General features: G+C 33.4%; 1 protein-coding gene across 4 annotated transcripts; it reads right to left on the bottom strand.

Moving 5' to 3' along the window:
- On the bottom strand, nucleotides 1-14,323 carry LOC106077900 (tafazzin-like). 4 transcript variants are annotated; one of them, XM_056027946.1, is made up of 9 exons: nucleotides 14,127-14,323; nucleotides 13,479-13,743; nucleotides 12,380-12,508; nucleotides 11,381-11,593; nucleotides 8,427-8,468; nucleotides 7,489-7,551; nucleotides 7,215-7,267; nucleotides 6,553-6,630; nucleotides 1-221 (listed from the first exon to the last, which is right to left on the bottom strand). In XM_056027946.1, exons 2-9 carry the CDS (start codon nucleotides 13,594-13,596, stop codon nucleotides 126-128), a joined length of 792 nt encoding a protein of 263 aa, XP_055883921.1. In that variant the 5' UTR covers nucleotides 13,597-13,743; nucleotides 14,127-14,323; the 3' UTR covers nucleotides 1-125. The 4 variants fall into 4 exon arrangements, with proteins under 4 accessions (XP_055883921.1, XP_055883923.1, XP_055883922.1 ...); XM_056027948.1 differs by having other exon boundaries at nucleotides 13,479-13,671; nucleotides 14,127-14,320; XM_056027947.1 differs by having other exon boundaries at nucleotides 13,479-13,633; nucleotides 14,127-14,320.
- Nucleotides 14,324-15,772: the final 1,449 nt, after the last annotated feature.

The raw sequence follows: 15,772 nt of genomic DNA, 5'->3' as shown, positions 1-15,772 counted from the left end.
TAGTGTCCTGTGTTTTTATTTCATTAGAATAACCATGTGGTAACAGCACTTTCACATAGTAATCAGTATACAAACATTTGTAAAACAACAAATACAATGGCAGATTTAAACAAAAGCACATGATGTCACCTAGTTAATTCTGTGTGAAGTTTATCTGCCACATTTTTAAGCACCTTGAATTCTTCTTGTATTTTGTCTGTCACATATTTCCTGATTTCTTGCTGGAAAAGTAATGCAAGAGGTAAATTATTAAAACCATATTGCTGAGCTCTTACAGTCTGACATTTCAATTGTAATACTACTTCTTATAGATATCTTAAATATTTGTCAATATCTAAAAATATCTAAATATTGCCAAGTGGAAAAAGTTTGCATACAAAAACATCAGAAAAGCATGCAAGGCAACATTTTTGGTACATCACTGCTTTCTCAGTGACTCCTCACTAGTGTTATGAAAACACCAAATTTATACATATTAGCCAGGCTTGATTAAAAATAATTGTTGAATTTTCATTACATGTTTGTTAATAAAAACTATTTTGGATGTTCCTTCAGAGTTGAAGCCCAAACCTTCCAGATTAGTACTTCTTTCTTTGAAAAAAAAAGAGCTCTTTTTTTATGAGTTTGTCCTCAATGTTTAGCTGCATAAAGTTTCCCTAAAGTGCTAATGTTTTGCTGAAAACAAAAAGTAATGACTTAATTTAAGAACAAAGGTTCCCACACAATAAAATCAGAGCAGGATTGTGATGATTAAAGTGTATTTGTATCACCTAGTCCAGGGGTGGGCAAATTGCGGCCCGCCGACACCTACAAAAACCAGGTGTGCCCACAGTATATAAATATAAAAATGCAAATATTTTAAAAAAATATCTATATAAATGATTGAAACTGTCTCATTATAAAAAGTTTAAAGTAAACGAAGATTATGCTTATTGGCTATACATCAATACACTCAATTCAAGACGCAATGACTGAGTGTTGGATAGGCTTGCAACAAGATGGCAAGTGTAACAACTGATGGAGCTCGATTCTTTGACTGAGAACCATAAACTTAAAAACAACAAAGTTTGCTCAAAGCTGCATATGATTTACACATCCGTTTATATAATACACAGGTGAAACACACTAAACCTAGGGGAGTTGAGCACTGGTAGTTTTGATTTAAGAATAAATAATCCAATGCATCCGCTAGCCTAGCATGGGCAAGGCAAAGGAGAAGAATATACAATCGCAAGGATGAAATTGTTATGTTACTTGAAGGACATTGACTGTGACTTTGTTACCAATATTTCTAATGAAGAGTGGAAGAAAAAATTTCATGTCTTATATAGTATCTATTGCAATTGATTGTTTACATATGAAATGTAAATGCATGTGAAATCTTTTCAATAGAGGCTCTCCCATTTCTACAAGCAAGCAAAAAATATTTTGTCATTTTCCTTTGCTGAAAGGTGAAACTATCTTTAGTGAAATGATTAAAAGTACAACACTAATCTTATTAAGAGAAGCCGATTCAGCTCTAGAGGACATAACTCAAAGCAAAGAGAAGTTCCAGTCAGCACTACCACGGGAGTCTTATGGCTGCCAGAAGCTGTATTTCCACACTTAAAAAAACGTTGCAGCTGTTCACATTATTTGGGTACACATACATCAGTTCTTCTTCTTCTTCGTTCTCATTTTACATGTTGGAGGGTTCAGATCAGTAATCCTTTATCTGAGATTAACCGAGTAGTGGTTTCCAGATCAGGCAGTTCTCCGAATAGTATTTGGAGAGCCTTGTTCGGGTCCCTTGATTTAGTAAGCACCATTGAAGGACATGGTCAGCATTCTCTGGTGATGCTCCACAAGGGCAGGCTTCGCCCGTCCCGACATTTAACTTCCGGAACAAATATTATTGTCTCATTCAGTGTGCAAGTATTTTTGTGGAAACTAAACAAATATAATCACTGGTCAATGTTGACTGACTGTAATTTGACAGAAGTCACAGGGGTAACAACTAGTAAGATAGTTGCACAGTTAAAAAAGATTATGCACGAGTGTAAAAAGTAAAATACTGCACATTAAGTACAACTGTATATTTGTGGGGATATTGTGATATAAAAAGACAACAGCAATTTGAAAATTGTGTAATACAGTGTACATATGAATTAAAAGACATTCTACACAGCAAGCTTATCTTTCTAAAATATAAATGCAGCCCGCCATTCCCAAACTTTTTTTAATGCGGCCCTCGATACAGAAATGTTGCCCTCCCCTGCCCTAGTCCAAAAACATCTAACGAATTTTAACTTGAATAATTCTCCATAAAAAATCTGAAGCATTTCTTATACAGCTACAATTCAGGTCAACAAAAAAGTTGACAGACCTGTACTCTGCTATACTGTTAGCTTTCTGTCTGACCTTCCCATCACTAACACTGACCTATATGATCGCAGGTTGGGTATATCAAGGAGTGTGTGTTAAAGGTGAAACTCAGTATGTTTCAAGCATCAAGATCACATTCACAACACTGTGGTACAGTGGAATCTTCCATTGCACGCCTTAGAATTTGCTTCATTGCATAATAGTTGAAAGATCTGATCCCAAATGAGCTTTTTATTACAGCAGGCATTCAGCTTTTTCCCATTGCTTGGATTATTGCATAAGCAGGGTTTTCAAAGCAAGTAATAAGTGGTTTCTATCAAATTATAACGCCTAAGGGCAAACTTTGTTTTAAACCAGTCACCATGCCTTAACTGGATAAGTGCACATTTATTATATAGAAACATTATCTTGTTAAATACTTAACATTAAAAAGTATTATGCATACAAATAGTATAAGACTTGTATTGTTCGAAAGGGACTTTGGGGAAAAGAAAGAGGTTGCAGTTTGTTTTCTATCAGTTTTAAAATCACTGTGCAACCAATATTGGAATTATGTAAGTATTGGGGGCATTCATTGTTAGATTTGAACACAGTTATCTTCTGTTCAATAACATTTTTCAATAAGAACAATTTGGATTTTATTCTTTCAATTTTAAAATACATAGACAAAGAAAGGAAAGAATGGGATATAAAGAAATGTGGTGACACAATAAAGATACCTAAAGAAAAATGTAAGAAAATAAAACAAGGAAGGTAGGGAAAGATTGAAATATAGAGACAAGCAATACCAAGGATACCCTTTTGAAAGATCCCTAATGCCAATTAAGCCTAACCATATCCTCTTTGAATGCCCCTCCCTAATCCACCTTAGGCAGACCCTACTTCCACTACAGCCCAACATAACCAACACCCTGTACGGCAGTGCTGAACAACTGAAAAAAAACAGCAAACTTTTTTTCCTTGGCACAGTCTGCAAAAGAGCTCACAGCTCAGCAGCAATAAAGCTGGCTAGAAGAAGACTAAGCCTAAATAATAAGAGGTTTGATATTAAAGTGAGCAAAAAAACGTACAATACATAGACGATCAACACTTGCTACATCTTTTTACACTAGCTGGCTATTTAAGGTTTCGACTTCAAAGAATAAAATCTCCAGTAATTATAAGCAATATTTGGAACGTAAATGGAGAACAAAGAGCAAAGAAGAAAATGTAGAAAGCAAAAGTAACAAGCAATATTTGAAAACTTCACTGTTTGAAATAATACAGAAATTTCACTGCTTTCCTGCATTTTTTTGTACTTTTCTTTTGTTGACAATGTTAGTGACACTGTATTTTTGTGCTGATGAATTGAGAGAGCTGAAGAAATTTAAAAAATGACAGTGTGGTTGTTTTTACAAAACATAACATAAAACTGCATTATGCTCTTCCTTCAGAAAAACTATAGGGGGTGACTTCTGATGGTGCCTGAATTATTATGAGATACCAGAGTGGATAATGCAAGAAATATTAAATATATTAGAACAGTCATTGAGTCTAATTGAGAATTGAGTCGAACCTGTGTTGCTTCATGATTCACCATCAAAATCTCTGCAGAAAGATGTTGAACCAGAAGCATGTTATTAAGATAGTGGTCAACTCTGTAAGCTTCATCAAATCACAGGGGTGAAATCAACAAATTTTCTGACAGTAGTCAAGTATAGAGCTCTTCTTTCACAGTGAAGTTAACTAGCTAAGCCAAGGAAATGTACTAAAATGGTTTCCATGGTTTGAGGTTGAAATTGTGCAAATGCCTCAGCGGATGACCCCTTGTACTTGTGGGATTTAATCTTTTATGTAACATTGCGTCATATATGAATGAATTGAACACCAAACCACAAGGGATTAAAAAGTTGATTTCGCATGTACATGCGTACATACATAAGTGCCTTCCAAGCAAAACTGAAACTCTTTATGCAGTAAGGAATAACAAAAATGATCCAAATTCTGGGCTCTTCAAGTAAAATTTCAATGAAAGATTTGTGAACTTTCAGGGTTTGTTCTTCTTCTTCTTCATCTAGCCAGCTTTATTGCTGCTGAGCTGTGAGCTCTTTTGCAGACTGTGCCAAGGAAAAAAAGTGTGCTGTTTTCTTCAGCTGTTCAGCACTGCCGTAAAGGGTGTTGGTTATGTTGGGCTGTAGTGGAAGTAGGGTCTGCCTAAGGTGGATTAGGGAGGGGCATTCAAAGAGGATATGGTTTACGGTTTCAAAGGGGTGGGCGCAATGTCTGCAAAGGGGTAGTTGTGTGGAGTTTATTTTGTTCAGGTGGTAATTTAATAGTGGTGTGTGTCCTGTTCTTAGTTGGAAGATTGTAGATTGTTCTTTGCGGGGGAGGAAGTTAATACTGTCCAGTTTGTTAGGCGTAGTCATTTCTCTGTACATGGCTCTGCCTGTGTTTCCTGATGCCCATTGGTTGAGCCACTCCTCTTTGTGATTGTTGACTAACATTGACCTTAGGGTGAGGTAGTTAACAGGTCTATCTGGTTGTTCCATAGATGAACCTGCCTTTGATAGCTTATCTGCCTTTTCATTTCCCATGATGCCAATGTGTCCAGGGATCCACTGTAGTGTAATATTGATATTTAATTTTGATATCATCTGGTGAATTATCACAATGAGTGTTGTCAACTCTCTTGGGCTGTTTGAGGTGCTGCTGTTAAGTGCTTGCAGAGTAGATTGGGAGTCTGTAAAGACAACAATATCTGATGGTGGTTGCACTCCTTCATATAATTTGTTTTCCACTGTCTGGAGTGCTATGGTAATTGCCTCAATTTCGGCTTGGAAGTTTGAGCAGTAATCACCACAGGGTGCACTTATCTCAAAGTGTTTATTTTTAGGGAAGACCAGGAAGGCACCAAGACCAGCATTGATGGTAGCTTTGAAAGCTGATCCGTCTGTATAAATATTTATAGCTGTTTTTTGATAGCTTTCGATTGTTTCAAGCGTGCCTACTTTGAGCTCCAGTGGATTTGATTCTTTTGTTAAGGTGTTTTTTAGTAAATGTGTTTTGATGGTTGGTTGTTTGTAGTTTAGTCCGGGTGTAATGTTTGAAAACCTGGTAATTTTTTCTCTGTTATTGGGTAGGTGGTGTTTTAGGGCTAGTTCGTCAGTAAGTTGGATCAGAGTCCTTTGCTTTTTTTGGTTGTTTTTCCTATTTCTCTGTGTTAGTAATTTATTTGGATGATCGTCCTCCAACCTTCTGTATCTCTCAATAGCTTCTAATGCTGCTCTGTTGCGCCTTAACTTAAGAGGTTCAATATTGGAGTCTATTTCACAGGCTGCTGTGGGAGTAGTTCTCATACCTCCACTAATTAACCACAAGGCTTGGTTTTGGATTGTATCTAATGATGATTGATAGGTTTTGTTGGCAGCTACTTGTATGGAGAGACAGTTATCCATTACAGGGTTTGAAAAATGACATACATCTCATCAGAAATCCAGTTGCATCAAATACAGCCAGTGCCCTGACATTCAGAAGTTGGTTTCAGGAAAATAACTAAGAACATCTCACTAATTACTACAGAATTAATGACAAGTACATTTTTTTTAATACCTGGTATGTAAGAACAAAAAAATGCCTGCTCCACTTAATTGTTGTGCATGATGATGTTGGCAATCAACTTTAATTCATCTCAAAATATAGTTTGAACATATGTCAGTAGCAGAAGTTTTTTTTTACAACTCGGATAGGAAATGTCTATAGAAGTGTTGATAAACATGATCAATATATTGTATCCTGTAAGTCCAATTTTTAGAATCAATATATACACAAAATTTTTTATAGCACATATCAACAAAGTATAATAATAATAAGGCTTGTCAAGTCTGAAGATTAATGAGGAATGCAGTATTCCCCATGGCTACACAGCCCCAGCTGCGACCTACATGCTGTAAAGAAAATGTAACCTTCTCTGGTGGGAAGCGTGGTCGAGAGGCTAAGTGCGCATGAACTTGGCTTGTCTTGGCTACCTATAAGGGGGCTCGAGGTTCGACACCCAACTCGGGCAGCACGGAAAACCAACTCCTAGATACCCCCCCTCCCCCCCACTGGTCCACAAATGAGATTGGACCAAAGCGCTCTGAGCATGCTATAAGCATGAAAGTAGCGCTATATAAAAGCTATAATAATAATATTGCATGCTGCAAAACTTACTGGTGTCTTTTTAGAATCTTTCAAAAACTTCAGTTCTTTGGTAAAATCTATTGGATTTCCTACCAGATAGGTGACGCTCTAATGATAGAAAATAATGACATACATTATAATTCTTGAAAAATTTAAAAGCTAATTTTATACAAAGCAAACAAAAATTCAAAACAGGAATTTATATGAAAAGAATGAAGTTTTAGCCCTTTGTATTAAAACCCCCCCAATACCGTACATCTATCTGTATACATCTATTTTACTAAATAGAAGGTAGTTAAAAAAATATTGAACCCTGAAAACATGCTAATATAATTTTGGTATTACTTCCCAATGTTGAAAGAAATATGGACTTTTTTTGCTTTTCTTGATAATCCAGTTTTAGTAGTTTCTATTCACTGTGAAACACAATTTTTTTATGATCTAAGAACTACTCACAACAGAGGACTAATTTGTGTGTGCTATCTATCAAATAAATATATAATGACAATAGCATTTTGAAACCTCCTTTTATTGTACATCTAGAATCATATATATCAAAATGAGCTTTCATTAGCTCAATATAAGTGCACCTCTTATGAAAGGAATAACTTAAAGCATATAAGCTCTACTTTAAAAATATAACCTCAAGAACCCAAATTGAAACTTTCATGATGGCATGCACAATACTCAACCTTATTTATTAGTGGAATGTAGGGGGAACGTGTCGGCAATACTTTATCCATTCCTGAAAACAAATTGCACATTTATTGTCACTAAAAGATCAAAAATAAATAAATATTTAATAAACAAACTGGCAAATGCATCATTAAATGTAAAAAGTGAATATATTTTATATTTTCTTACATAATTTTTTTTTACATTGAATCATATTGTTTTAATCAAGAATTTGAAATAGGTATTTTGATAATTCCATATATTTAAAATGTTTCAATAAGTTATTTTTACCAACATGCCAGATTGGTAGAACAAGTGGAGTCACTTTACAATCAGCAATAATCCGTCCAACACCTGAAAATTACAAAATATCATTATTAGAAAATGGTTTTAAATTTGTCCTACACATTAATAAAAATGTGTTAATAGAGTGTAGAGCAGGCAGATTAGTATATCTTGCCTACTAGCTAAAAACTTTTTTGCTGAATATAAATGTTTTTAAAATATTCATAAGTATATTGTACCGGTAAAATAGACGTTTGCCTTCATATGTAAATTGTAAAATAGATGTTTGCCTATGCCGGATATTGAGAATCATGTGGCCTGAAAAGATATCTACTTTCAACTTGTGGGAAAGAACCAAGCAAAACCCATAGCCAAGGATATTAAAAAGCGAAAATGGTGCTGGATAGGATACACCATGCAAAAACCAAGTACCAACTGTTCAAAGAAGGCACTTGGAATCTGCAAGGAAAATGGGCAGGCCCAAGCAAAACTGGTCAGTCACCAGCAAAGCTGAGGATAGTGGAATGACATGGGAGCAGACGAAGAAAGAAAACTGCTCAGAACCCAGTTCAGTGGAGTGGTCTGGTTGCGGCCCTATGCTCCCTTGGGGGTTCAAAGGAATAAGTGAAAGTATAGATGTTTATAAATATTAATATATAGTGCAGCCTACTTTAATATCAATTTATAAGGGTCTGTCTGTAAAATCAAAAACAAATGTTCAATCAAATGACTTAGGATAAATCTAGTAGATTATTTAAAAAAAAATCAATGCAACTATACTTTTCATCTTACCCTGGCCAGCCAGACAACAAAAGAAAATAAATATGAAAGAATGTCTATTCAGCAAGTAAACGATTAGAAATGATAGTCCAACTATATCAAAGTAAAAATTTTGACAAAACACTAGAAAGGATTTAAGATTTATAGGGAAATATTATACTTACCCCATTTTAGTCTCATTAACTCAAGAGTCAGGTTCACTTTGCCTAAAATAAAAAACAGATGTGCAGAAATGTTAGATAACCCATGACTAAACCAAAATAACTATAAGAATCGACTTTTAAAAAAAATATCCTCCAAATGAATATCCAAATATTCTTATAACAAGCTATCCTGACACAAGCAACATATAATTTTTTGCCTCCAAATCAAACACCCTAGTAGAAGGAAACTATATATATGGAGAGCTGCGTGATCTAAAAACCAATGTGCAGTTCATCTCAGATATAGGACTAGTTATTTGAGCCAAAGAACTTACAACAGCTCTGCAGATAGATGAAGAAAAGCCTTTGAATAGCAAAGCAAAATTTACTCTGAATACCGGTAATTGTATTAACATTTATTGTGGTATCAAATCTCAAGATAGAGCTGGATGTTTTGTTTTTCTTTAATTGGTACTTTTACTTTAACTTTTTAAAATGTCCACTTTTTGTGAGCTTTTTATTAACAGAATAAAAGAAATTTAATTAATTAATTAAAAAAAAAAGACATTAACAATAGCTTAAAATTTAATGGAAGAACTGAGTTTCTAAAAGTGTGGCAAAGTAAGCAAAGATAGTTGTACTTTCCTAATTTATTTTTTAGACTAGGAAGCACCCTATTTGCAAACATACTAACCCAAAACTATAATCTTTATCTTATCTTATCTTATATAATACAGACGTTACTTCAAAAAAGAAGATGATTACATCCTACGCGTCATGCATCTAGTCATGCATATTAACCAATGACTTAAATTCTGCCAAGTCACTGGTTTTCCTGGCTAGCTCAGGCAACCCATTCCATGCTCTAATAGCACTAGGGAAGAAGGAGTATTTGTACAAATTTGTCCAAGCATATGGGACGAGGAATGTGCCTTTATCTTTGTGTCTTTCAGAGTATTTTATTAAATTTTGTTTTTGTATTTGAAGATTATGGTTCAGTGTTTTATGTATAATTGCTACTTTATTTTTAAGTCTTCTATCCTGAAGGGTTTCTAAATTTAGTGATTTTACTAAAGGTGTTACTCTAGTCAAATGTGAATATTCGTTTGTTATGAATCTCACTGCTCTATTTTGTGTCTGTTCCAGTTTCTTAATGTTTTCTTGAGTTGAGGGGTCCCAAACGGAGGATGCATATTCTATTATTGGCCTAACCAAGGTTAAATAACATTTTAGTTTTATGTTCTTATTTGATTTATAGAAATTTCTTTTAATAAATCCTAATGCTTTGTTTGATTTTTTTGTAGTTTCATCAATATGTGGATTCCATGATAGTTTTTCATTTATTATAACACCTAGGTATTTTGCGTTTTTAGTCTGTTACTGGTTTGCCATGAATAAGATAAGTGGAATTAATTTGTTTTAGTTTTTTTGTTACTCTTAACAACTGACATTTTTCTGGGTGGAAAGACATGCTCCAATTTGATTCCCATTTCTGTAATTCATCTAATTCTCTTGGTAAAATATCTGTGTCTTGTGTTGTTTTTATTGTTCTATATATTATGCAGTCGTCTGCAAATAATCTGACTTTTGTTCCTGAACTAATGCAAATTGGTAAATCATTTATGTAAATTAAAAATAGTAGTGGACCCAAGACTGTTCCTTGAGGTACACCTGAGTTTACTGTTATCAGTGTTGATTTAGAGCCATTTATTATTACAGTTTGTTCTCTCCCTATCAGAAAATCTTTAATCCACTGATGCAGTGGACCATTAATGCCGAAATATTTTAATTTTTTAAGCAAACTATGGTGGTGAACTTTGTCAAAAGCCTTAGAAAAATCTAGTAAGATAGCATCTATTTGTTCACTATTATCTAAACCTTTTGAAAAATCATCAATTAGTCCTATTAATTGTGTTTCACATGATCTATATTTCCTAAAGCCATGTTGGTATGGTGTGAGGACATTATGTTTGTCTAAGTGGTTTATGATGTTGCTACATATTATGTGTTCTAGGATTTTACATGTGATGCTGGTAAGTGATACTGGTCTGTAGTTTCCTGGGTCAGATTTTTCTCCTTTTTTAAATAGGGGGGTGACATTAGCTTCTTTCCAGTCCTTTGGTACTCTGCCCTGGTTAAGTGAAGCCTGAAAGAGTATTTTGAACACTGGGGCTAGCTCATTGCTTAGTTCTTTGAGTAATCTAGCTGGAATACCATCAGGTCCAGATGCTTTATTTGGTTTGGTGTTGGCTAATAGTTTTTGAATTCCATTTTCTTGTACTACTATATCTTCTATGTTGTCTACTTGGTTCAAATTCAGTAATATGTCTTTGTCTCCTGGGGCTGAGAATGCTGATGCAAAGTATTTGTTTAGGATGTTTGCTTTAGTTTCATTATCATTATGTATTATGTTATGTTCATCTTTTAATGGTGCTATGCCTGTTGTTTTCTTAGACTTAATGTATGACCATAGGTTTTTGTTGTTATCTTTAGATATTACATTGTTTATGTATTCACTCTGCAGCTGTCTGCTTACTTTTTGGGTTAAGTGTTTAATTTTTATATACTTTTTGTAAACTCTTTCTGCATTAGTTTCTTTAAATTTTCTATATAGGTTTTCCTTCTGTTTACAAAGCTTCTTTAGTCTATTATTAAACCAGCATTTATTTATTTTGTTTGATGTGTATTTAGTTGGTATGTGATTTTCTATAATGCTTTTAAGATGGTTTTTAATGAAATTCCAGAGGTCATCGACTGGTTGGTTAATGTCTTTTTCTAATAAGAATGTTTGTTGAAAGTTTAATGCAGCTTGGTGCTAGACTATGCATCGAAAAATTAACAACAAAGACATATTTAAGTGTACTTAGTTAATGCAGTAAAAGCAAAAACTTGATTGATCAATTTAGTATAAAAAAGCTTTAAATAGGCAACAAAAATGGTACACAAAGAGAAAAAAAAATGAAAATCTAAAAAACCTTCTGGAAAAAAATGCACCCATTTTCCTTGGTCCAAAATCTCAATAGCAAAATCTGTGCCTTTTTGATAAACACCATCTCCTCTAACAATAGGAAACACTTGTCCCAATGAGAAAAAAAGTGATGTAAATTTATTAGTGAAACAAATATCCTCAGCAGCTGAAGTCCAGCGCATCAAATCTCTGTTTATTAGCTGTCTGGTCTTTAAAACTCCTGAGAAATGAACAAAAATGCAAAAAGTGAAATGAATTTAACACTTACTTTTTTTTTAAATACTACTTCTTCTATTGCCAGACAAAAAGTTAGACAACTCTAGTATGACCTTAGTATTTTAGTTTGTCCCCAAGTTCTTTGAAATATAAAAAAAATGTTGCCTTGGATGAGGTAAATAAAAGGTATATTGGAGCATACTTTTTCCACCAAGATAAATGTCTTATCTTAACTTATATAATACAGACGTTACTTCAAAAAAGATGATTACGTCCTATGTGTCATGCATCTAATCATGCATGTTTGTTGTTTGTTTGAATAAGTTTCTAGTCTGATAAAGCACAGGATTTAAAATGTTTTACATGTTTGGGATGTTCCTTCAGAGTAGAAGATAATTACTTCCTAGTCCAAACCTCCCACAGGACGATGGGGGATGGGAGCGGGCAGGGTTTCAACTCGAGACCATCGATAAATCTGAACAACAGTCCAGCGCACAAACCACACGACCAGACAGCATGTTAACCAATGACTTAAACTCTGCCAAGTCACTGTTTTCCTGGCTGGCTCAGGCAACTCATTGCAAGCTCTAATAGCACTAAGGAAGAAGGAGCATTTGTACAAATTTGTCCTAGCATGTGGAACAAGGAATGTCAACTATAAACTGAAAAAAGTGATGATTATAAGAATAGAGTTGTGGCAATCCTGAGACATTCATTATATTGAAGTTTTGTATTTCAAATACTAAAGCAAAAATGAAATGTTTTGTGAATCTCTAATGTAAGTAATTACCCCACAAAAGTGGATCATCCATACAACTTGTGTGGTTACTAACAGTAAGTAATCCTTTAAATTTTGGTCGATCCAGCATTGCTTGATCTAGGATTTCCTTGTTGTGAACACGAACTTTATTTAACCATGCTTAAAAAAACATTTACACATGAACATTGATTATTGAACAATATTTATTCTGATTTTCAGTAATGTATAATGTAAATTGAAAGTGTGGTGGCTGAGTGGTAAAGCACATTGGCTTCTCAACTGGAAAATCCCTGATTTGAACCCTGGTGAAGACTGGGATTTTCAATTTTGGGATCTTTAGGGTGCTATGAGTCCACCCAGCTCTAATGGGTAACTGTGGGGAGTGGTGGATGAGCAGTAAAGTACTTGATTTCCAAACCGAGGGGTATCAGATTTGAATCTCAGTGAAGACTGGGAATATGAATTTCTGGATTTTTAGGATGCCCTGAGTCGACCAACTCTAGCTTTAGTTGGGAGTAAACCGTAAAGGCAGTTGATCATTAAGCTAGTCACATGACACCCAAGTTAGCCATAGAAACAGATAACTTTTACATTATCTTCCCTATAAATTGCAAGGGGCCTGAAAGAGGTCCTTTACTTTTTTTATTGATCTATTAACCTTAATGTAAAAAAATGCTTAATAAAATTATTTAAAGAGATCTATACTAAGAATAATTTATATTATGACTAATTTTTAAAACAACAACAACAAGTTTGATATTGGTCATTTGGTGGAGATATGATTCGTCATGTAGTGTATGTGATGGAGACTTCAACTGACCAAGGTGACTCAAGCAAAAATGCCCCAGTCAAATCAATTTGACCCAGTTTCAGCTAGTTTGTTTGGCCTACGACACGTGTCACAGATGTTCAGATTTTTTTCAATAATAGTATTTTTTGTTAACAATGTAAGTGGGTTTGTTTTTTTTTTGTTTTTTTTTTTGGGGGGGGGGGGGTCCTGAGTTTAGTCATTTTGATTTTTTTTATTATGTAAATATTGTTAAGAATAATATCTGAGTAGTGATTAATTCATTGTTTAAAACTTATCAGATCTAGATCTATATTCTATATAATTTACACAAGATTTTACCTAGCCATAGTTTACTATACAAGCCAACAGTGGCAACTGTTAATTTGCTAGAAATCTTCCAAAGCCAATTCATATTTTTAGGAGGCGGAATTCTCCAAGATCCATCCTTTAGTGGCATTTTTTCCAAATGTCAATAACTTGAATAACTTGAATAACTGAATATGATCAGCCGATTTTGATTTAAGAAAGAATTCTAAGAAATGTAAACCTAGATTGCCTAGATCTAGATTCTAGAATCTGACTAGATTTACTTATCTACAAGATACTAAGATAGATAAAATAATTAAATAGATTAGATGGCTAGATATATTTTATTATAATCTTATTCTTAGTTATCTTACATTTACATTATATTTTATATTATTTATATTTCTAATCAATCTTTTTCTTGTAATTGTATGATTGAAATACTCAAATAGATTAGTTGATCTAGATCTAGATTCTAGAAAAATAATCTAGAGTCTAGTGTCTACTATTATTAGTACTATACAGATTTTTTTTTATTTAGTACTAATTTAGAGTCTAATAAGTGACACTACTCTGATCAGTGTGATTAGTGATGTGACTGGTGTGAGACTAGTGAGAGTGAGAGTGTGACACTCCTTCGGACACTACTTAAAAATAAATTAATAAATCATTTATACAAACATTAGAATTATTTAGAACTATAAAAGCAACATTTCACTTCGTGACCAAAGTCCTTTTTAATCTAAATCGTACTCTAATAGACCCTATAGCATAATTCGGCTATAATAATTCTAGATATAGATCTAGATCTAGATTCTATTATTGATAAGTTCTAGATAGATAGCCTAGCTTCTAGATTAGATTTATAAGATATTTTTATTTACAAAAAGGATAACTCCGAAATCATTAAAGGATGTCCAGGGCCACTACTCTAATATTTTTATTGATTGGGAGGGGATAATAAGAAATATAATAAATTTCTATCATACTATGCGTTTGTAAAAATAACAACAAAAAAAAAACGGTAATTTCTTTTACAAATAATCTTTTATATAGATATATTAGGCTCAACGGCTCAACTCTTTAAATGAAGTATGTGTCTAGAAAATAAAACTAATTGTTTACGCTTCTATATTATGAGGACAACAAAATTGAGGGAACGAACTGAATATTCTATGTTGTTTTTTTTTTTGTTTTTTTTTTTTTGTCCTTTTACACGGACTTCCTTGCTTAATTTTTTTTTTAATAATTTTTTTTTATAATTATGTCTGTAAACTAAATTAAAACAAACTAAACAAAAATATAAACATTTACAAAAATATCATGTCGCAGTTGCTTCTGTCACCATATAATATGTTTTTTCAACTGTGTTTATTATAGGGCCTATCTTTAAACTCATATTCTATGCTGTATTCTGCACTATAGTTTCATTCTTTGTACACTTTCCCTTGAGGAATTACAAGATTTAGCAATTTCTGAAACGAATTTTGCGAATATTGATTTTAAATTTTGTTATTGTTTTTTTTTTTTTTTTACATTACAACATTTCACTAGCTTACTAGTTGTTATCCTTGTGAATGCTGTCAAATTACAGTCAGTCATCACATTTACCTGTTCTTACCTGTTTTTTTTTTTTTTTTTAAGATTCTTCACAGACGTACGTGGACCCAAATAATATGAAAGTTTAGCAGCTAAGTTATTTTAAATTGTGGAAATACAGTTTCTGGCACCCATTAAACTCCCGGAGGTTCTCTTTCAGGTCACAATTTACTTGGAAGTATGTCCGCTGGAGCTGAATCAGTTTCTGCACTAAATAGTGAACTGCGGGTATTGAAAACTGATTCCAAGCTCTTGACGTCTTAAAATTTGGTTTCAAATTCCACAATCAAGGAATCCAGATAAGTCTTGCACTTTTCAACCATTTCACTAGAAATATTTTCCCCTTTCAGCAAAGCAAAATGACAAATGTGTTTTCGCTTGCTTGCCTGGAGAAATATGAAAACTTTGTTTGAAAAAAATGCACATAGCCTACATTTCATGTGCAAACAACCCATTGATATATCTTTCCAATGTCTTATACGCTTCATTAGAAATATATTAGTAAAAAAAAAGTACTTATAGTAGGGATATATCTTTAAATTTATTAAAAACCTTTTATTTTTCTCAGTCAAATCACCGGCTTCTGATAAGTTGCTACGATTTACAATCTTGTTTCAATCCAACACAGTTCTTCAGAGCATTGAATAAATACTGGTCCGAGTTTGTGTCTTTGACTGAATATTTTGAAATATTGCCAATAAGAATAATCTTCATTTACTTTCAACTTA

The sequence above is a fragment of the Biomphalaria glabrata genome, chromosome 4 (assembly GCF_947242115.1).
Source record: "Biomphalaria glabrata chromosome 4, xgBioGlab47.1, whole genome shotgun sequence".
In the NCBI taxonomy this organism is placed as follows: domain Eukaryota; kingdom Metazoa; phylum Mollusca; class Gastropoda; family Planorbidae; genus Biomphalaria; species Biomphalaria glabrata.
This window is presented reverse-complemented; position numbering and strand designations above follow the sequence as displayed.

Coding starts and splice junctions, on each gene's coding strand:
- LOC106077900 (XM_056027946.1), bottom strand. CDS start 13,596: ATGCCACTAAAGGATGGATCTTGGAGAATTCCGCCTCCTAAAAATATG. Junction 7,268..7,488: donor TCTACCAATCTGGCATGTTG/GTAAAAATAACT, acceptor ATTTGTTTTCAG/GAATGGATAAAGTATTGCCG. Junction 6,631..7,214: donor ACATTCCACTAATAAATAAG/GTTGAGTATTGT, acceptor TTCTATCATTAG/AGCGTCACCTATCTGGTAGG.